Source organism: Capricornis sumatraensis, chromosome 4 (genome assembly GCF_032405125.1).
Source record: "Capricornis sumatraensis isolate serow.1 chromosome 4, serow.2, whole genome shotgun sequence".
Classification (NCBI taxonomy): Eukaryota; Metazoa; Chordata; class Mammalia; order Artiodactyla; family Bovidae; genus Capricornis; species Capricornis sumatraensis.
The window spans coordinates 102,115,595-102,137,652 of record NC_091072.1 but is presented as its reverse complement, the minus strand read 5'-3'; the positions used below and the strand labels follow the sequence as shown (position 1 = coordinate 102,137,652).

The window sequence follows — 22,058 nt, the reverse complement described above, 5'->3', positions numbered from 1 at the left end:
TTGTGGCATGTGGGATGCTGGCATCCCTAACCAGGGATCAAACCCAGGACCCCTGCATGCACAGAGTCTTAACCACTGGACCACCAGAAAGAAAGAAAGTGAAGTCATTCAGTCATGTCCGACTCTTTGCCACCCCATGGACTGTAGCCCACTAGGTTCCCCAGTCCATGGGATTTTCCAGGCATGAATACTGGAGTGGGTTGCCATTTCCTTCTCCAGGGGATCTTCCTGACCCAGGGATTGAACCCGGGTCTCCCGAATTGTAGGCAGACACTTTACCATCTGAGCTACATCCTAAATATACTTCCTATTTGGAGAATTAGAGGTGTAAGATTCATAACAGGTATAAATGTCTCAGTAGGATGTCAAAGTCACTGTTAACAAACTGATTATTAAGTAAAAGAAAAAAAGTGCATGTTAACTGGCTTGCTGGGATATTTCATTCATCTTCTAATACTAGGTTTTTATGACATTTGTTTCTTCATGTGGATTCACTCTTGACTTGGCAGGAGGCAGTGATGAGAAATCATACAGCAATAACAACATTCATCCTCCTGGGACTGACAGATGACCCAAAACTACAAGTTCTGCTTTTTGTATTTTTGTTTCTCACCTACATGTTGAGTGTGGCTGGGAACCTCATCATCATCACCCTCACACTTTTGGATTCCCATCTTAAGACGCCCATGTATTATTTCCTCCGAAATTTCTCTTTCTTAGAAGTCTCATTCACCACGGTCTGTATTCCCAGATTCTTGTATTCTATGGCAACTGGAGATAATACTGTTACCTACAATGCTTGTGCCACCCAATTATTTTTTATTGTCCTCTTTGCAGCAACTGAATTTTTTCTCCTTGCAGCCATGTCTTATGACCGCTACATGGCCATTTGTAAACCCCTGCACTACACCACTATCATGAACAACAGAGTCTGCACTGCCCTCGTTCTCTGCTGTTGGTTGGCTGGCCTGTTGATCATCCTCCCACCTCTTGGCATGGGCCTCCAGCTGGAATTCTGTGACTCGAATGTGATTGATCATTTTGGCTGTGATACATCTCCTATTTTACAGATAACTTGCTCAGACACAGTGTTAATAGAGAGAATTGCTTTGAGTTTTGCTGTGCTGACACTCATTTTTACCTTACTGTGTGTGGTCCTCTCCTATACATACATCATCAAGACCATTCTAAGATTCCCTTCTGCCCAACAAAGGCAAAAGGCTTTTTCCACCTGTTCTTCCCACATTATTGTGGTTTCCATCACCTATGGCAGCTGCATCTTCATCTACATCAAGCCTTCAGCAAAGGAAGGAGTGGCCATCAACAAAGTGGTGTCTGTGCTCACAACTTCAGTTGCCCCTTTGCTTAATCCATTCATCTACACACTTCGAAACAAACAAGTGAAAGAGGCCTTTAGAGACACAGTAAAACAAGTTGTATTTCTCACAAAGAAGTAAGAGGCTATTAGCGTTTTAGAGACCAAGGTAAAATAAATTTAAATCTTAATAACTCGGAAGTAACAATTGTGAATTTGCCAAATAAATGATTTCTTTATATTCTGTAGATTCATCAAGCTAATCCTACCCCAGGAAGATTTTTCTCTTATCATACAAAAGTGAAAATAAAGCTTTTTCTTCTTTCCTTCAAGTTTATTTCATTCAGTACGGTTTCTTCAATTAATGCATGTTCCAGAGACCAGATTCCCCAAAATAACCCATGTCATAAAAAAGAAATTTAAATAAATAAAATTATATTTCTGATCATATGGCTATCTCATGACACAGAATATAAATGCCCAGAGAGCATTTCTCACTCATTGGGAAGACTTCAGTATCTAAAACTCACTTCCAGTATCTAGTGTTCAATTGTACAAGAGTCATTAGTCATTAAAGATTCTTTGCCAAAGCTTTAAAAATGATCTTTAAAATAGTGAAGCTCTCTTTCTCATTTTAAAATGTTTATTTTTCAAGAATGAGTAAATGGTATTAATAGAGCAAATTCAAAATCAGTGAAGATAATTATATTCTTTCTTTTAAATCAATTTACATACAAAAATATTTCTGCTGGCCTTTCTGAAAGTTGTTTGGCTGTACTACATCCTGAAATATATGATTACAGAAGAGAAAGAAAAAGACTTCCAAATGCTGAAGACTTCTACTGACACTACCATCAATGGTGCTTAGACATAGACCCAAGAAGAACAAGCCCTGAATTTAGGAATAAAATAAGTAAATCTTAGTTAATTAAGTTCTCCAGTATCCAAACTTTTATTATCTCTTTTTTAAATATAAATTTATTTATTTTAATTGGAGGTTAATTACTTTACAATATTATATTGGTTTTGCCATATAGCAACATGAATCTGCCACAGGTATACACGTGTTCCCCATCCTGAACCCCCCTCCCTCCTCCCTCCCCGTACCATCCATCTGGGTCGTCTCAGTGCACCAGCCCCAAGCATCCAGTATCATGTATCAAACCTGGACTGGTGACTCGTTTCATATATTATATTATACATGTTTTGATTTAAGGAGAAAGTTAGAAATTAGAAGGGTTGATCAAAACATCGAAAAGTTCATGATCTGGGAAAGAGTGTTTTGTTGCTTATCCTAGACTACTGAAGATACAAGCCAGGTATAGTGTGAAAAAAATGATAGACTTACAGAAGATAGAAGTGGTAAAACAGGTAACAGTTACACAAGGACCTTGGACCAAATGATTAAAATTCTTTTTATTAAATGGTAAGAACAGTCTTTGTAGTTCTGCACTTGTGAAAATAAAATTTTGTGCTTTCACACTATTATCTATGTTTATTAACCATCATCTCGTTGCTCAAATGTACTTTTTATTTCAATAATATTTTTAATTGTTCTTTACATGATAATGGCCATAGCATGAGTGCAAGCTTCTTCTATACTTCAAAAATATTCGGGAAAAATAGGACTCTATTCTCCAAGACCTTTCTTCTTTTTCCATTGAAAATTTCTAAAACACCAAGAGTCCATACTGATACAAATAAATGATGGAATAAATTAACAAAGGAGGGAGAAATATTGTGCAGAAGTATCCCAAATAATTTATATAGCTACTCCTCTTATACAGGAGAAACTGACAAACACTACATCAGTCAGATGATCCAGATCGACATCATAAATCATGTTGATGGTATGTATCCTTGACAGCATGTGAAAAAAAAAATGCCACTTTACCTCTGTGGTCTTCTTCCCAATATTGTCAGACTTCCAATAGTGGGGCATCTAATGTTAATAAAATATCTAACCAGCAATCCTCAAAGCTGCCAAAGGCTTCAAATATAAGAAAGTCTGAGAAACTGTCACAGGCTAGAGGAGCCTAAGGAGATCTGACAACTAAATGTAACATAGTGTCCTAGATGAGGTCATGGAATAGGAAGAAAAAAAAAAACCTGTGTAAGCTAAGGAAATCTGAATAAACTGTGGGATTTATTTAATAATAATGTATCAGGACTAGTTCATTAGGCTTCCCTGATAGTTCAGTTGGTAAAGAATCCTCCTGCAAAGTAGGAGACCTGGGTTTGATCCCTGGGTTGGGAAGATCCCCTGGAGAAGAGAATGGTTACCCACTCTAGCAGTCTTGCCTGAAGAATTCCAAGGACAGTGGAGTCTGGCAGGCTGCAGTTCATGGGATCGCAAAGAGCTGGACACGACTGAGTAACTATTACTTTTCTTATAATAACTTTATTCATTATAGTCCTAATCTGCTTCCCTGTGGTTCAGCTGGTAAAAAAAATCCACCTGCAATGCAGGAGAGCTGGGTTTGATCCCTGAGTTGGGAAGATCCCCTGGAGAGGAGATAGGCTACCCACTCCAGTATTCTTGGGCTTCTCTTGTAGCTTAGCTGAGAAAGAATCCACCTGCAACGTGGGAGACCTGGGTTCAATCCCTGAGTTGGGAAGATCACATGAAAAAAAGAAAGGCTACCCACTTCAGTATTCTAGCCTGGAGAATTCCATGGACAGTATGGGGAATCACAAACAGCTGGAAATGACTTAGAGACTTTCACTTTCACTATTTCACTAGTTCATTAAAGGTAACAAATACATCCTCCTAATGTAAGATTTTAAAAGGATAATTTGGGTATATGGTATACAGGAATCACCCTTACTATCCACTCTGTGGGAGCTCAGTCGTGTCTGATTCTTGGCAACCCTATGGACTGTAGCCCTCCATGCTCCTCTCTCAATGGGATTCTCCAGGAAAGAATACTGGAGTTGGTTGCCACATCCTTCTCCAGGGGATCATCCCAACCCAGAGATCAAACCCGTCTTTCTTACATCTCCTGCATTGGCAGGTGGGTTCTTTACCACTAGTGCCACCTGGGAAGCCCACTACCTTCTCCATTTTTCTGTAAATCTAAAATGTTCTTTTAAAAGAAAAGTTCTTTAAAAAATAAAATCTATTTAAAAATGAATATAAATCCTCAAGTTAAATAGCAACTATTTGTCCATGCTGAGAAAAATCCATGGTTACTTAAGTGATGGATTTGAATGAAGACATAAAGATGTGTTTTGCCGGCCACTCAATGCAAGGATGCCTCCCAACTACATTGTTCTCTCTCATTCTTCTCCTTAGTCTCCTGATGACCTGTGTTTGTTGCTCTCATTGCAACGTTCTTACCAATCTCTCTGGGATGACTTCTCTTAAACATCTACTTAACTTTGTTCTTGGAGATGGCAACAAAATGTCTTTATTAGTGCCTCAGGACCAGGATCCCCAAGGAATGTATTGTTTCTCAACACAATTGATCCCAATGTGGCTGTTCTGAAAGAAAAAATATGTTACATTGGATGTTTGCTGCTGCTGCTGCCAAGTTGCTCCAGTCGTGTCCAGTCGTGTCCAACTCTGCCATAGATGGCAGCCAACCATGCTCCCCGGTCCCTGAGATTCTCCAGGCAAGAACACTGGAGTGGGTTGCTACTTCCTCCAATGCGTGAAAGTGAAGTCACTCAGTCACGTCCACCCTCAGCGATCCCATGGACTACAGCCTTCCAGGCTCTTCCATCCATGGCATTTTCCAGGCAAGAGTAATGGAGTGGGATACCATTGCAAAACCTCTAAAAAGTTAATGATATTTTCAGTATTCTGGGAGGTGGATCATAGAGGATCCTGCTGTGATTTATGTTGGAGAGTGTTTTGCCTACGTTCTCCTCTAGGAGTTTTATAGTTTCTGGTCTTATGTTTACATTTTTAATCCATTTTAAGTTTATTTTTGTGTATGGTGTTAGAAAGTGATCTAGTTTCATTCCTTTACAAGTGGTTGACCAGTTTTACCAGCACCACTTGTTAAAGAGGTGCTTTAATCCATTGTATATTCTTGCCTCCTTTGTCGAAGATAAGGTGTCCATAGGTGTGTGGATTTATCTCTGGGCTTTCTTTTTTGTTCCATTGATCTATATTTCTGTCTTTGTGCCAGTACCATACTGTCTTGATGACTGTGGCATTGTAGTAGAGCCTGAAGTCAGGCAAGTTGATTCCTCCAGTTCCATTCTTCTTTCTCAAGATTGCTTTGGCTATTCGAGGTTTTTTGTATTTCCATACAAATCTTGAAATTATTTGTTCTAGGTCTGTGAAAAATACTGTTGGTAGATTGATAGGGATTGCATTGAATCTGTAGATTGCTTTGGGTAGTATACTCATTTTCACTATATTGATTCTTCCAATCCATGAACATGGTATATTTCTCCATCTATTAGTGTCCTCTTTGATTTCTTTCACCAGTGTTTTATAGTTCTCTATATATAGGTCTTTAGTTTCTTTAGGTAGATATATTCCTAAGTATTGTATTCTTTTCATTGCAATGGTGACTGGAATTGTTTCCTTAATTTCTTTTTCTACTTTCTCATTATTAGTGTATAGGAATGCAAGGGATTTCTGTGTGTTGATTTTATATCCTGCAACTTTACTATATTCATTGATTAGCTCTAGTAATTTTCTGGTGGAGTCTTTAGGGTTTTCTATGTAGAGGATCATGTCATCTGCAAACAGTGAGAGTTTTACTTCTTCTTTTCCAATGTGGATTCCTTTTATTTCTTTTTCTGCTCTGATTGCTGTGGCCAAAACTTCCAGAACTATGTTGAATAGTAGTGGTGAAAGTGGGCACCCTTGTCTTGTTCCTGACTTTAGGGGAAATGCTTTCAATTTTTCACCATTAAGGATGATGTTTGCTGTGGGTTTGTCATATATAGCTTTTATTATGTTGAGGTATGTTCCTTCTATTCCTGCATTCTGGAGAGTTAATGGGATCTAATTAAAATTAAAAGCTTCTGCACAACAAAAGAAACTATAAGCAAGGTGAAAAGACAGCCTTCTGAATGGGAGAAAATAATAGCAAATCAAGCAACTGACAAACAACTAATCTCAAAAATATACAAGCAACTTATGCAGCTCAATTCCAGAAAAATAAACGACCCAATCAAAAAATGGGCCAAAGCACTAAACAGACATTTCTCCAAAGAAGACATATGGATGGCTAACAAATACATGAAAAGATGCTCAACATCACTCATTATCAGAGAAATACAAATCAAAACCACAATGAGGTACCATTTCACACCAGTCAGAATGGCTGCAATCCAAAAGTCTACAAGCAATAAATTCTGGAGAGGGTGTGGAGAAAAGGGAAACTTCTTACACTGTTGGTGGGAATGCAAACTAGTACAGCCACTATGGAGAACAGTGTGGCGATTCCTTAAAAAATTGCAAATAGAACTGCCTTATGACCCAGCAATCCCACTGCTGGGCATACACACCAAGGAAACCAGAATTGAAAGAGACACGTGTACCCTAATGTTCATCACAGCACTGTTTATAATAGCCAGGACATGGAAACAACCTAGATGTCCATCAACAGATGAATGGATAAGAAAGCAGTGGTATATATACACAATGGAGTATTACTCAGCTGTTAAAAAGAATACATTTGAGTCAGTTCTAATGAGGTGGATGAAACTGGAGCCGATTATACAGAGTGAAGTAAGCCAGAAAGAGAAACACCAATACAGTATACTAACACATATATATGGAATTTAGAAAGATGGTAACAATAACCCTCTATGCGAGAGAGCAAAAGAGACGCAGATGTATAGAACAGATTTTAGACTCTGTGGGAGAGGGAGAGGGAGGGATGATTTGGGAGAATGGCACTGAAACATGTATACTATCATGTAAGAAACGAATCACCAGTCTATGTTCGATACAGGATACAGGATGCTTGGGACTGGTGCACAGGGATGATCCAGAGAGATGATATGGGGTGGGAGGTGGGAGGAGGGTTCAGGATTGGGAACTCACATACACCCGTGGCTGATTCATGCCAATGTATGGCAAAACCAATAAAGTATTGTAAAGCAAAATAATGTAAAAATAAAATTTTTTTAAAAAGTTAATGATAGTGCAATGGTAAAGAACACAATGCAGGAGACACAAGAGATGCGGCTTTGATTCCTGGGATGGGAAGCTCCCCTGGAGCAAGAAATGGCAACCCACTCCAGTATTTTTGCATGGGAAGTCCCATGGACAGAGGAGCCTGGCTGGCTACAGTCCATGGGATCACAAGACTCAGACATGACTGAGCAACTGAGCATGCATGTCTGGATCTACAGTCTGTGTATACGATGGAAGCACAATACTACTTTCTATTCTGGCAGGACCAATAAGGGGATAGAACCCACCTTAGACTCAGAAAAGATTAGAAAAGTGGAAAAGTAAGCAGAGAATATTTCTTTAAGAAAACTGGATCAACAAATATATGAGTCTGTCTTTTAAAACTCTTTGAGTTAATCTTTCTACCTGGGCAAAATGTTTCAGGCAAATATAAAAATTAGAAATAATTAATGATCTTTGCTGGCATTAATACTAGATGAAAGCAAAGTATAAGTTTCTTATAGAGTTTCAGTCTGGATGACTGGAACTATACTGCCCTTGACACAAATAGGCAATTAACATGGAGAATTAGCATTGTGCTTTTTGATCATTTCTCCAAATTGGTCTTTCTGCCTTCTTTCAAGATTCTTACTTCTTAAATCTACATTCCTACTTTTTCCAGAATAATCTTCCATAAATGAATTTGAGCTTTTCACATTCCTTAAAAAAATTCTTCAGTGCCTCCTTGAGGACAGATTTTAGTCAAATCTTCTTAAGATAGCACTCTAGGACTTCATCCATGTAAAAATTCTTTCTCACTGTCCTCTTCTAATATTTCAGGCATTCGGTTCAGTCACATGAGATCATGCGCAAGTTTCTGCAATGCAGTTTCTTCAGTCTAGAAAATCCATCCACTTTTTTTTTTTTACTTTATTTTACTTTACAATACTGTATTGGTTTTGCCATACATTGACATGAATCCACCACGGGTGTACATGTGTTCCCAAACATGAACCCCCCTCCCACCTCCCTCCCCATAACATCTCTCTGGGTCATCACCGTGCACCAGCCCCAAGCACCCTATATCCTGAGTCAGAAATAGACTGGCGATTCGATTCTTACATGATAGTATACATGTTACAATGCCATTCCCCCAAATCATCCCACCCTCTACCTCTCCCTCTGAGTCCAAAAGTCCATTATACACATCTGTGTCTTTTTTGCTGTCTTGCATACAGGGTAGTCATTGCCATCTTTCTAAATTCCATATATATGTGTTAGTATACTGTATTGGTGTTTTTCTTTCTGGCTTAATGCACTCTGTATAATCGGCTCCAGTTTCATCCATCTCATCAGAACTGATTCAAATGTATTCTTTTTAACAGCTGAGTAATACTCCATTGTGTATATGTACCACTGCTTTCTTATCCATTCATCTGCTGATGGACATCTAGGTTGTTTCCATGTCCTGGCTATTATAAACAGTGCTGCGATGAACATTGGGGTACATGTGTCTCTTTCAATTCTGGTTTCCTCGGTGTGTATGCCCAGCAGTGGGATTGCTGGGTCATAAGGTAGTTCTATTTGCAATTTTTTAAGGAATCTCCACACTGTTCTCCATAGTGGCTGTACTAGTTTGCATTCCCACCAACAGTAGGAGGGTTCCCTTTTCTCCACACCCTCTCCAGCATTTATTGCTTGCAGATTTTTGGATCGCAGACATTCTGACTGGTGTGAAGTGGTACCTCATTGTGGTTTTGATTTCCATTTCTCTAATAATGAGTGATGTTGAGCATCTTTTCATGTGTTTGTTAGCCATCTGTATGTCTTCTTTAGAAAAATGTCTATTTAGTTCTTTGGCCCATATTTTGATTGGGTCGTTTATTTTTCTGGAATTGAGCTACAGGAGTAGCTTGTATATTTTTGAGATTAGTTGTTTGTCAGTTGCTTGATTTGCTATTATTTTCTCCCATTCAGAAGGCTGTCTTTTCACCTTGTGTATATTTTCCTTTGTTGTGCAGAAGCTTTTAATTTTAATTAGATCCCATTTGTTTATTTTTGCTTTTATTTCCAGTTTTCTGGGAGGTGGATCATAGAGGATCCTGCTGTGATTTATGTCGGAGAGTGTTTTGCCTATATTCTCCTCTAGGAGTTTTATAGTTTCTGGTCTTATATTTAGATCTTTAATCCATTTTGAGTTTATTTTTGTGTGTGGTGTTAGAAAGTGATCTAATTTCATTCTTTTACAAGTGGTTGACCAGTTTTCCCAGCACCACTTGTTAAAGAGATTGTCTTTACTCCATTGTATATTCTTGCCTCCTTTGTCAAAGATAAGGTGTCCATAGGTGTGTGGATTTATCTCTGGGCTTTCTATTTTGTTCCATTGATCTATATGTCTGTCTTTGTGCCAGTACCATACTGTCTTGATGACTGTGGCTTTGTAGTAGAGCCTGAAGTCAGGCAAGTTGATTCCTCCAGTTCCATTCTTCTTTCTCAAGATTGCTTTGGCTATTCTACGTTTTCTGTATTTCCATACAAATCTTGAAATTATTTGTTCTAGTTCTGTGAAAAATATGGCTGGTAGCTTAATAGGGATTCCGTTGAATTTGTAAATTGCTTTGGGTGGTATACTCATTTTCACTATATTGATTCTTCCAATCCATGAACATGGTATATTTCTCCATCTATTAGTGTCCTCTTTGATTTCTTTCATTAGTGTTTTATAGTTTTCTATGTATAGGTCTTTAGTTTCTTTAGGTAGATATATTCCTAAGTATTTTATTCTTTTCGTTGCAATGATGACTGGAATTGTTTCCTTAATTTCTTTTTCTACTTTCTCATTATTAGTGTATAGGAATGCAAGGGATTTCTGTGTGTTGATTTTATATCCTGCAATTTGACTATATTCATTGATTAGCTCTAGTAATTTTCTGGTGGAGTCTTTAGGGTTTTCTGTGTAGAGGATCATGTCATCTGCAAACAGTGAGAGTTTTACTTCTTCTTTTCCAATGTGGATTCCTTTTATTTCTTTTTCTGCTCTGATTGCTGTGGCCAAAACTTCCAGAACTATGTTGAATAGTGGTGGTGAAAGTGGGCACCCTTGTCTTGTTCCTGACTTTAGGGGAAATGCTTTCAATTTTTCACCATTGAGGATAATGTTTGCTGTGGGTTTGTCATATATAGCTTTTATTATGTTAAGGTATGTTCCTTCTATTCCTGCTTTCTGGAGAGTTTTTATCATAAATGGATGTTGAATTTTGTCAAAGGCCTTCTCTGCATCTATTGAGGTAATCATATGGTTTTTATTTTTCAATTTGTTAATGTGGTGAATTACATTGATTGATTTGCGGATATTGAAGGATTCTTGCATCCCTGGGATAAAGCCCACTTGGTCATGGTGTATGATCTTTTTAATGTGTTGTTGGATTCTGATTGCTAGAATTTTGTTGAGGATTTTTGCATCTCTGTTCATCAGTGATATTGGCCTGTAGTTTTCTTTTTTTGTAGTATCTTTGTCAGGTTTTGGTATTAGGGTGATGGTGGCCTCATAGAATGAGTTTGGAAGTTTCCCTTCCTCTGCAATTTTCTGGAAGAGTTTCAGTAGGATAGGTGTTAGCTCTTCTCGGAATTTTTGGTAGAATTCAGCTGTGAAGCCGTCTGGACCTGGGCTTTTGTTTGCTGGAAGATTTCTGATTACAGTTTCAATTTCCGTGCTTGTGATGGAACTGTTAAGATTTTCTATTTCTTCCTGGTTCAGTTTTGGAAAATTGTACTTTTCTAGGAATTTGTCCATTTCTTCCACGTTGTCCATTTTATTGGCATATAACTGCTGATAGTAGTCTCTTATGATCCTTTGTATTTCTGTGTTGTCTGTTGTGATCTCTTCATTTTCATTTCTAATTTTATTGATTTGATTTTTCTCTCTTTGTTTCTTGATGAGTCGGGCTAGTGGTTTGTCAATTTTATTTATCCTTTCAAAGAACCAGCTTTTGGCTTTGTTGATTTTTGCTATGGTCTCTTTTGTTTCTTTTGCATTTACTTCTGCCCTAATTTTTAAGATTTCTTTCCTTCTACTAACTCTGGGGTTCTCCAATTCTTCCTTTTCTAATTGCTTTAGGTGTAGAGTTAGGTTATTTATTTGACTTTTTCTTGTTTCTTGAGGTATGCCTGTATTGCTATGAACTTTCCTCTTAGCACTGCTTTTATAGTGTCCCACAGGTTTTGGGTTGTTGTGTTTTCATTTTCATTGGTTTCTATGCATATTTTGATTTCTTTTTTGATTTCTTCTGTGATTTATGGTTATTCAGAAGTGTGTTGTTCCACCTCCATATGTTGGAATTTTTAATAGTTTTTCTCCTGTAATTGAGATCTAATCTTAATGCATTATGGTCAGAAAAGATGCTTGGAATGATTTTGATTTTTTTGAATTTATCAAGTTTAGATTTATGGCCCAGGATGTGATCTATCCTGGAGAATGTTCCATGAGCACTTGAGAAAAAGGTGAAATTCATTGTTTTGGGGTGAAATGTCCTATAGATATCAATTAGGTCTAACTGGTCTAATGTATCATTTAAAGTTTGCGTTTCTTTGTTGATTTTCTATTTAGTTGATCTGTCCATAGGTGTGAGTGGGGTATTAAAGTCTCCCACTATTATTGTGTTATTGTTGATTTCCCCTTTCATACTTGTTAGCATTTGTCTTACATATTGTGGTGCTCCTATATTGGGTGCATATATATTTATAATTTTTTTAAATATTTCCAATTATATCTTTATTAACAAAAGATAAATAAAATACAAAATAGACACTAATATCAGATTTTATGTTGAACCAGCATATGTTAAGGTAGGAATATGAAAACAAAAATTTTTGACATTCTTAAAGCAGGTAAGAATTAGGTCTGTTTGCATCACTGTTTCATACTGGTCTGAATTTAGATGCAATGTATATCCACAGTACTTGACAGTTTGATTTAGTTACTTTCCCATCAGCAGTATTTCTGAGATGTTAACTTAACGCAATATTCTAGTGGGTTTTGGTAGTTCAGAAAAGCCAGTGAACTGTTAAAAAGTCAATGTACTTGTGTCAGGGGTTTTAAACAGGCTGTTTTCACCCATCCCACTCTGTCAGTACTATCTTCCCAATGTTATTAGAAGCAGCTTAAAAATCATGTCATTCTCAAATACTAATAGCCCTACAGGCTATACTTGTAATATTCTGAAGAACCATTCAACTTCAGGTTTCACTTTTTGCAAATTTTACCGAGACACACCTGCTGGCTATAAAGATTAGGTACAACAGATACTCTACAATCTTTTAAAAATCTAATATTCATGACTGTTATATAAAGGCAATCACAATTAAAATAGCAATTAGTATCACAAACCATATTCTCTGTGACAAAGGAGAGGATTTCAGTGTCTGAATACTTCTGTCCAGACTGGTAAAAGACCTAGGACTTATCAGTCAACACTGACTCAGGGTGAAAAACTTTTCCCCATTCAAAGGCTAACACATTTAGTTCTGAGTATAAGATACAAGGAAATGTTTTGAAAATCAAAATTTTACAACCAAGGGGGAAACAGAATTGTTACTACAAAGACTGACATCAGGGATAGTTATTCACATGTTCTACAGATTTCCTTCCAGTAACCCAAAGCTCAAGATAGGTTATCAGTTTCAGATCAGAAAAATCTGAGAATGCAAAAAGAAATGATTATTAAATAACTACAGTTATAGTTACTATTAATTAAAAAAATGAAGCCCTTGTTTCAAGAAAGAGTAATTAATTGCCTTCACAATGAGTCCTAACACTAGAAAAAGGGCCATAAAAATTGAGGAAATAAAGTTTGAAACTTAATAAATAAATGTTGAGAAGATATTCATGATAGGTGGAGAACTAAGATCTTTTCCCAATCACTAATATAAAATCGGAAATAAAATCTTAATCTGCACTTAATGAACCACTTTATTTCTTCTTTGTTCTTCACCGTGTAAAGGAATGAATTTACTATGAGACTTCTGGATACTTTATTAAAGTCAGGCAGTCTCCTTGCTTCCTGACTTTAATGAGAATAGATACGGATTTTTCCATCGATAATCAACAGCAAGAATCTAAAAGAATGTATAAGCAGAGTCTATCTTGGGTCAGCGTCAGTGACGAGTTACTACTGTCCGAGGAAGGAGGCCATGGGGTCATCTGGCCTCTGACGTTTCATTCTGTAGGCCTCCATTTCCTCTTCAGTGGGTTCCCGAGTTTCATATATGCTGTTGTAAGGTCGCTTCCTCTCATCAATCTGCATGGTCTCCTTGACGTGAAGAAGACAGGCCTCCTCTGCATTCAGTGCCTTTTTCAATTTTTCATGTTTCTTTTCTTCATCATCACTCTCTGAACTGCTCTTTCAATGCTTCCTCTTCTTCTTCTTCTTTTTCTTTTTCTCCTCTTTTAGTTTTTCCTGATGCATCTCCATGAGGGTTTGAGGTTTTTTCACAGATTCTTCTCCAGTTGCATCATTTATAATACATTCCTCTGAATTAGCAATCTCCTTCCCAGCCTCTCCAGTACAATAGGAATACTTGAAAAAAGAGTGACAGCATTTGTATCCCCATCGGCCTTCTTTCCAGTAAGATCCCCAGATATGTGTGTGATTGTTGATCTTCACATCTTCCTCGTACTTGGAGCAGGCGACAGCCCACTCCTGTCCTTTGATGACTGTCCCATGTCTTGAGTACTCCACATAGTCTTCAGTCTGAGCTAAAAGCAATTCAGCTGGAGGAGCATTCAAGTGTTCTTGACCACCATACTTTTCCAGGATGCTTTCTTTCTGCTGTTCTTTGAAGTCTTCTTTCTTGACTTTGAAGGACTTATACAATAACTCTAGTTTTGTAGGATCTGCTTGTAGATGCACTTCAGACCCTTTGTCATAGGCTTCCCAAGCAAACAATTGTGTCTGGGCCATTAATATGGTATCACCTGTGTATCTAACGAAGTTATCCCCCGCGTAGCTGACTTCATCTGGATTCTTTCCAGCATTCGCATAGGGATTCTCTCTCATTGCTCTAGTTTTGGGATCATAGTGAGCAGAATTTGGATCTAAATTCCGCAAATATTTTGCAATATCTTCTCGAATCCTGAGATTCCGGACAGTAATTAGTCTCTTAGAGTCAAAATTCTGTCCAGGCATGTCAATATCATCTGCATATTTATCTTCATCCTCATCTTCACTGTTATGATCTTTTTCCATCTGAGAATTTTGTTCCTCTTCTCCCCACTGATGTTTTGGAGAATTAGCTTGTCCCACTAATTTTCCTGAGGCTAATTCTTCTTGGAGTTTTTGGGCTTTCAGCGTTCGTTTTGCCAGGTCAACTTTGGCATACTCTTCTACAATTTTCATGTGTTCTTCTGGATTGTAGCCATTCCACCAATCCTCTTCCCATCGTAGTCAAACATCAGCTGAGGCTGGACATGTTCATCTGGAGCTATATTAGTCCCCGTAAATTTTGCTCCAACTCACCTAGGTCTCTCAAAACAGTCTTTCTTTTTGTGTGTCATGGCTCCACAGTTTTCACACGCTCCTTTTCAGTATTTAGTGGTTATGGAATTCTCTTTTACACCCCTCTTGTACCATTCTCCTGATGAGCTGTACTGCTTTTGTTTCTCTGGCTGTGGTCTCTGGTGCTTTAAAGCAGGCCTTTTTGATGGGTCAATATACCATGGCACTGAAGAAATATACTGAGGAATATGAGGATTGATGTCTTTTCCTTCTTCATCAACTTCTGCAGGGGCATTACCCAATTTTCGCTGTTCTTCTAGCTCCTTCTTCTTTCTCCAGTCCTCTCTAGTCATCTTCTTTGGTTCCTCCAAACTCATTTCTTTGGATCCCTACAAGGGGGCTGCATTGGCTGCATCCACAGCTGCAGCTGACATGGTAATCTAACCTCCCGGTCCCACCGCTGCAGACGGTAGCACAGTTCGACAGGAATATATATTTATAATTGTTATATCTTCTTCTTGGATTGATCCTTTGATCATTATGTAATGGCCTTCTTTGTCTCTTTTCACAGCCTTTGTTTTAAAGTCTATTTTATCGGAAATGAGTATTGCCACTCCTGCTTTCTTTTGGTCTCTATTTGCATGGTATACCTTTTTCCAGCCCTTCACTTTCAGTCTGTATGTGTCCCTTGTTTTGAGGTGGGTCTCTTGTAAGCAGCATATAGAGGGGTCTTGTTTTTGTATCCATTCAGCCAGTCTTTGTCTTTTGGTTGGGGCATTCAACCCATTTATATTTAAGGTAATTATTGATAAGTATGATCATGTTACCATTTACCTTATTGTTTTGGGTTCAGGTTTATACACCCTTTTTGTGTTTCCTGTCTAGAGAATATCCCTTAGAATTTGTTGGAGAGCTGGTTTGGTGGTGCTGAATTCTCTCAGCTTTTGCTTGTCTGTAAAGCTTTTGATTTCTCCTTCGTATTTGAATGAGATCCTTGCTGGGTACAGTAATCTTGGCCTTAGGTTATTTTCTTTCATCGTTTTAAGTATGTCTTGCCATTCCCTCCTGGCCTGAAGAGTTTCTATTGAAAGATCAGCTGTTATCCTTATGGGAATCCCCTTGTGTGTTATTTGTTGTTTTTCCCTTGCTGCTTTTAATATTTGTTCTTTGTGTTTGATCTTTGTTAATTTGATTAATATGTGTCTTGGGGTGTTTCACCTTGGGTTTATCCTATTTGGAACTCTCCGTGTTTCTTGGACTTGGGTGATTATTTCCTTCCCCATTTTAGGGAAGTTTTCAACTATTATCTCCTCAAGGATTTTCTCATGGTCTTTCTTTTTGTCTTCTTCTGGGACTCCTATAATTCGAATGTTGGAGCGTTTCATATCGTCCTGGAGGTTTCTGAGATTGTCCTCATTTCTTTTAATTTGTTTTTCTTGTTTCCTCTCTGATTCATTTATTTCTACCATTCTATCTTCTATTTCACTAATCCTATCTTCTGCCTCCGTTATTCTGCTATTTGTTGCTTCCAGAGTGTTTCTTATCTCATTTATTGCGTTATTCATTATATTTTGACTCTTTTTTATTTCTTCTAGGTCCTTGTTAAACCTTTCTTGCATCTTCTCAATCCTTGTCTCTAGGCTATTTATCTGTGATTCCATTTTGATTTCAAGATTTTGGATCATTTTCACTATCAATATTCGGAATTCTTTCTCAGGTAGATTCCCTACCTCTTCCTCTTTTGTTTGGTTTGGTGGGCAACCCTCCTGTTCCTTTACCTGCTGAGTATTCCTCTGTCTCTTCATCTTGATTATATTGCTGCGTTTGGGGTGGCCTTTTTATATTCTGGTAATTTGTGGAGTTCTCTTTATTATGGAGCTTCCTCACTGTGGGTGGGGTTGTACCAGTGGCTTGTCTAGGTTTCTTGGTTAGGGAGGCTTGTGTTGGAGTTCTGGTGGGTGGAGCTGGGTTTCTTCTCTCTGGAGTGCAGTGGAGTGATCAGTAATGGGTTATGAGACGTCAAAGGTTTTGGAGTAACTTTGAGTTGCCTGTATATTGAAGCTCAGAAGTGTGTTCCTGTGTTGTTGGAGAATTTGTGTGGTATGTCTTGTTCTGGAACTTGTTGGTCCTTGGGTGGAGCTTGGTTTCAGTGTAGGTATGGAGGCATTTGATGAGCTCCTATTGCTTAATGTTCCCTGAATTCAGGAGTTCTCTGATGTTTTCAGGCTTTGGACTTAAGCCTCCTGCTTCTGGTTTTCAGTTTTATTTTTACAGTAGCCTCTAGACTTCTCCATCTATACAGCACCGATGATAAAACATCTAGGTTAAAGATGAAAAGTTTCTCCACATTGAGGGATACCCAGAGAGGTTCACTGAGTTACAAGGAGAAGAGAAGAGGGAGGGGGTAGTTAGAGGTGACTGGAATGAGATGCAGTGAGATCAAAAGAGGAGCGAGCAAGCTAGTCAGTAGTCACTTCCTTATGTGCGCTCCATAGTCTGGACCACTCAGAGGTATTTACGGAGTTATACAGGGAAGAGGAGAGGGAGGAAGTAGACAGAGATGGCCAGGAGGATAAGAGAGAGGAATGAGAAGGAAAGAGACAAATCCTGCCAGTAACCAGTTCCTTAGGTGTTCTCCACCATCTGGAACACACAGAGATTCACAGAGTTGGATAGAGAAGAGATGGGGGAGAAAAGAGACAGAGGCCACCTGGTGGAGAAAAAGGAGAGTCCAAAGGAGGAGAGAGTGGTCAAGCCTATAATCTCGCTCTCAGGTAAAATTGGGTAGTGAAGTTTGGGTTTTTAAATGTACAAAATTGACAACAAAAACCGAAGAGCAAAGATTAAAAATCTAGAGAAGAGGTTGGATTTTCAAAAATACAACATTAAAGAAAAGAAGCAGAAGGAGAAAGGAAAAAAGAAAAAAAAAAGCCACAAGAATTATTTAAAAAAAAAACACACACAAACAAAAAAAGAAAACACCAATAACCACCCAAAGACTATATATGGTGTTTGCCTTAAAAAAAAAAGACTCTTTTTTTTTTGAATATTAATAATAGGTTATAGAAATAAAAATTAGAGGAGAAATAGAAGACTTAACTATTTTTAAAAAGTCAGAAAAAAGAAAAAAAAAGAAAAGAAAAAAAAAGGAATGATTTTAAAAATAGTAAAAATATATCTGGCCCTTCTCTCATGTTGTGGGCTTTGTGGGGTCACTTCCAAGGCGGTTCCCTCTGTTTAACTTCTTCTTTATGCTGGTTTTTTAGGATCACTAGTTCAGTCGCACTGTGGGGAGGGGGGATGCTGCAAACAAATAGCACTGTCGTGTGCACACAGTGTCTCAGCCCTGCTGGACCTGTCCCTTTTCTCGTCGTACAAACCGCTCCGGCTCTACAATGATCAGCCAGGAACCGTCTGAGGCCGGCCCTAGGCTTCGTGCACTTCCCCGGTCTAAGCCGCTCAGGTTCGGCGCTCAGGTAGCCCTCAGAGGCACAGATTCGGTTGGGACTGCGTTTTGTGCCCTTCCCGGGTCCGAGTAGCTCAGGAGTTTGGCGAGCGTGATAGCTGCGACTTGTCACCTTTTCTGCCTCTGCTGCTCAGTTTTCTGGGTGGACCTCTGGCGCCCCTTGTGAGGCAGATGATGACTGTCCAGCACCCCCAGAAGTCTTAGCAAAGAAGCCTACTTGCAGTTTGGTAAGTGAATTCTCTCCGGGTCTGCAATTGCCCCTTTCCAGCCCTTACGGCTCTGGCTGCCTGTCCCCTGCGGGGGATGGTCTGCCGCCGGCTTTTTCCGTTCCGTCCTTTGTTCTGTGCTCGGTCCTGGAGGTGTCTTATGTTGGAGCTTTTCGCGTGGTAGCTATCCCACAGTCTGGTTTGCTAGCCCAAGTTAGATCGTTCTGGTTGCGCGTGGGGCATTCCTGCCCGATTCTTACAAAGCACTGCAGCCCGCGCCTCCCGCGCCTCCCTGCCCTGCCCCCACTTCCCAGTGGCGGATGCAGGCGTCTGTGCTGCTTTTCCTCTGGGGGAGTTACTGTTGGGCTTGTAATCTCTTGGTTTTAATTATTTCTTTATTTTTCCCTTCCTGTTATGTTGCCCTCTGTGTTTCCAAGGCTTGCCACAGACTCGGCAGGGAGAGTGTTTCCTGGTGTTTGGAAACCTCTCTTCTTAAAATTCCCTTCCCGGGACGGGCTTCCCTTCCCGGGATGGAGCTCCCTCCCCACCTCCTTTGTCTCCTTTTTCGTCTTTTATATTTTTTCCTACCTGTTTTTGAAGACAATGGTCTGCTTTTCTGGTTGCCTGATGTCCTCTGCCAGCCTACAGAAGTTGTTTTGTAGAGTTTGCTCAGTGTTGAAATGTTCTTTTGAGGAATTTGTGAGGGAGAAAGTGGTCTTCACGTCCTATTCCTCTGCCATCTTAGGGCTGCCTCGATCCATCCACTTTTGAAAAATAATTGCTTCTAACATAAAATTGTAAATCAACTATACCTCAATAAAAAGAATTTTAATAAATAAAAAATAACAGCTTTATTGATACATAATTCACAAGCCATAAAATTCATCCTTTTTTATTGAATGAAAGATTCTTTAAATTGCATAGAGCTTTACAATTTTCAAAAATTCCACACATATGCTTTCATTTAATCCCATAATAACCTTTCTTTTCCCTTTCCCTCTCCTTACTGGTAACCACTAGTTTTTACTCTAGATCTCAGAAGTAGAAAACAAACATATGACTCTACCAGGGTGAAAAAAGAGTAGGGCTAAATTGGGAGATTGTGATTGACATATATACCTTACTATATACATAAAATAGATAACTAATAAGGACCTACTGTATAACACAGGAAACTCTACTCAAAATTCTATAATGACCTATATGGGAAAAGAATCTTAAAAAGAGTGGATATATGTATGTATATAACTGAGTCACTTTGCTGTACAGCAGAAACTAACACAACATTGTAAATCAACTATGAAAGTGTTAGTCGCTCAGTCGTATCTGACTCTTTGCAACCCCAGGGACTATAGCCTACCAGGCTCCTCCATCCATGGGCTTTCCCAGGCAAGAATACTTGAGTGGGTTGCATTTCTTTCTCCAGGAGAACTTCCCAACTCAGGGATCGAACACAGAGTCTCCTGTGTCTCCTGCATTGACAGGTGGATTCTTTCCCTTCTGAGTCACCAGGGAAACCATAAATAAATCAGTCTGGCTTCCCTCAGGGAATTCTGAGCAGCTTCGGCCATGTGGAGTGAATCAAGTCTTTTGACTTTTCATCTGATTCTTTTTGTTTTGCAGATAACCTGTTGTTGCATCTTCCTTTCTCCAAAGACTCACCTCCCACTGATGTATGATGAAAACTTCTATTTCAAAGAATTTCTTCAAGTTCAATACCCTGTAGATTAATTAGTGACTTTTGAACCTGGGCTCCCAATGGAAACTTGAGTTTGTTTAGTCTGTTTTTCCCTCCACATCTGTGGTGGACTCAGCAGATATAACTAATCCTGTTCTTGTAAATTTTAGGAGGAAACCTGTCTCCCTGTTTGAAAAGGCCAAAATCTCAATTTCTCAAACTGGAGAGAGTTCCAATCAGTTTCCACAGTCTTTCCATCTTCTCAGTTAACCATAATTCAGTTCGGTTCAGTTCAGTCACTCGGTCGTGTCTGACTCTGCAACCCCTTGAACGATAGCACTCCAGGCCTCCCTGTCCATCACCAACTCCCGGAGTTCACCCAAACTCATGTCCATTGAGTCAGCGATGCCATCCAACCTTCTCATCCTCTGTTGTACCCTTCTCCTCCTGCCCTCAATCTTTCCGAGCATCAGGATCTTTTCAGAATACATGAACATTTTTTGCTACTGATAGAGTGGAACCATAAAACTGAAATTTGTTTCTTTAAAATTTCTTAAAAGGAGAGGTGACTGGAAATTAATAGGCATTGGTTACTAAGGAGAACATTCTCACATAATTTTTGTGAAATACTAATGTGAGGTGCACACAAATAATGTGGTGAAATCTACACTTATTTGCCTTCAGTCATTCATTCTTGTCTAGCTTTGAGTCACACGAAGGACTTTTGTGATTAAAGTGCACTCAGAAGCCATGAAGGACCATCAAAGAGGTGAGTATAATCAAGCTGATATTTTTATCAGCATAATGAGTTTAGCAGAAGACTGTAATTTGAAACAAGCTGCTATAGCAAAAATTATAGTCAAGTCTAACAAGCAAATAAGAGAAACGTTACTTTGTAGAGAAAAGAGTGGAAGTTGGGAGGGGTTGTTTCAAATGAAATTCCTTGGAAGGAAAGTGAGAGTTTTTTTTTTATTTTATTGAAGTATAGTTGATTTACAATGTTGTGTTAATTTCTTCTGTACAGCAAAGTGACTCCATCATACATATATATATTCTTTTACATATTCTTTTCCATTGTGATTTGTCAAATGATATTGAATATAGTTCTCTGTGCTGTAGAGTTGGTCCATTTGTTTATCTGTTTATCCATAGGTCCATTGTTTATCTACCTTATATATAATAGTTTGCCTCTGCTAATCCCAAATTCCCATTCCTTCCCTCCCTTACCCACTGCCCTTCAGCAACCACAAGTCTGTTCTTGGTAAGGAAAGGAGTTCAATAAGTAAATAAGTAAATAAGTATAGTGCAGTAGTTTCCATTGGCTGGGCTTGTTCCTGGGCAAGGAGAATTCTTCCTGTCAGGGTCTGTGATTGATGTCAAGTTGTAGTGCATGAAGGTTCTTACTTCTGGCCTTCTGCCTCCATTTTAAATGAAGTTTCCTCACCTTATTTCACAACATCCTGTTTTCTTCATCCTGTATCATTGCTCTCCTCTGTTGACATATTTGTTTTTGAATAATTAAACTTTACAACTGTGAAGTATAATAAAATTTGTTCTGTAAGTTTTGATTTTGACAGATATTCACCACTCGAAACTAATAGACTCAAATTTAGGTACTAAATAATGTTGATAATATTCCAGAAGAAGAATCAACAGATAGTTCTGAGATATTGCCTTGTCCTATGACATGTGACATGATTTTGAACAAGATCTTTTTTTAATATAAATTTATTTATTTTAATTGGAGGTTAATTACTTTGCAATACTGTATTGGTTTTGCCATACATCAACATGAATCCACACAGGTATACACGA

At 38.6% G+C, this 22,058-nt stretch overlaps 1 protein-coding gene and 1 pseudogene across 1 annotated transcript; one reads left to right on the top strand and one right to left on the bottom strand.

Moving 5' to 3' along the window:
* The first annotated feature begins 518 nt into the window (after window positions 1-518).
* On the top strand, window positions 519-1,457 carry LOC138077841 (olfactory receptor 6C2-like). Its single transcript, XM_068970136.1, has one exon. The coding sequence runs from the start codon at window positions 519-521 to the stop codon at window positions 1,455-1,457; it is 939 nt and encodes a 312-aa protein (XP_068826237.1).
* A 12,110-nt stretch (window positions 1,458-13,567) lies between these two features.
* On the bottom strand, window positions 13,568-15,351 carry LOC138079058 (pre-mRNA-splicing factor SLU7 pseudogene; annotated as a pseudogene).
* Between the last annotated feature and the right edge of the window lie 6,707 nt (window positions 15,352-22,058).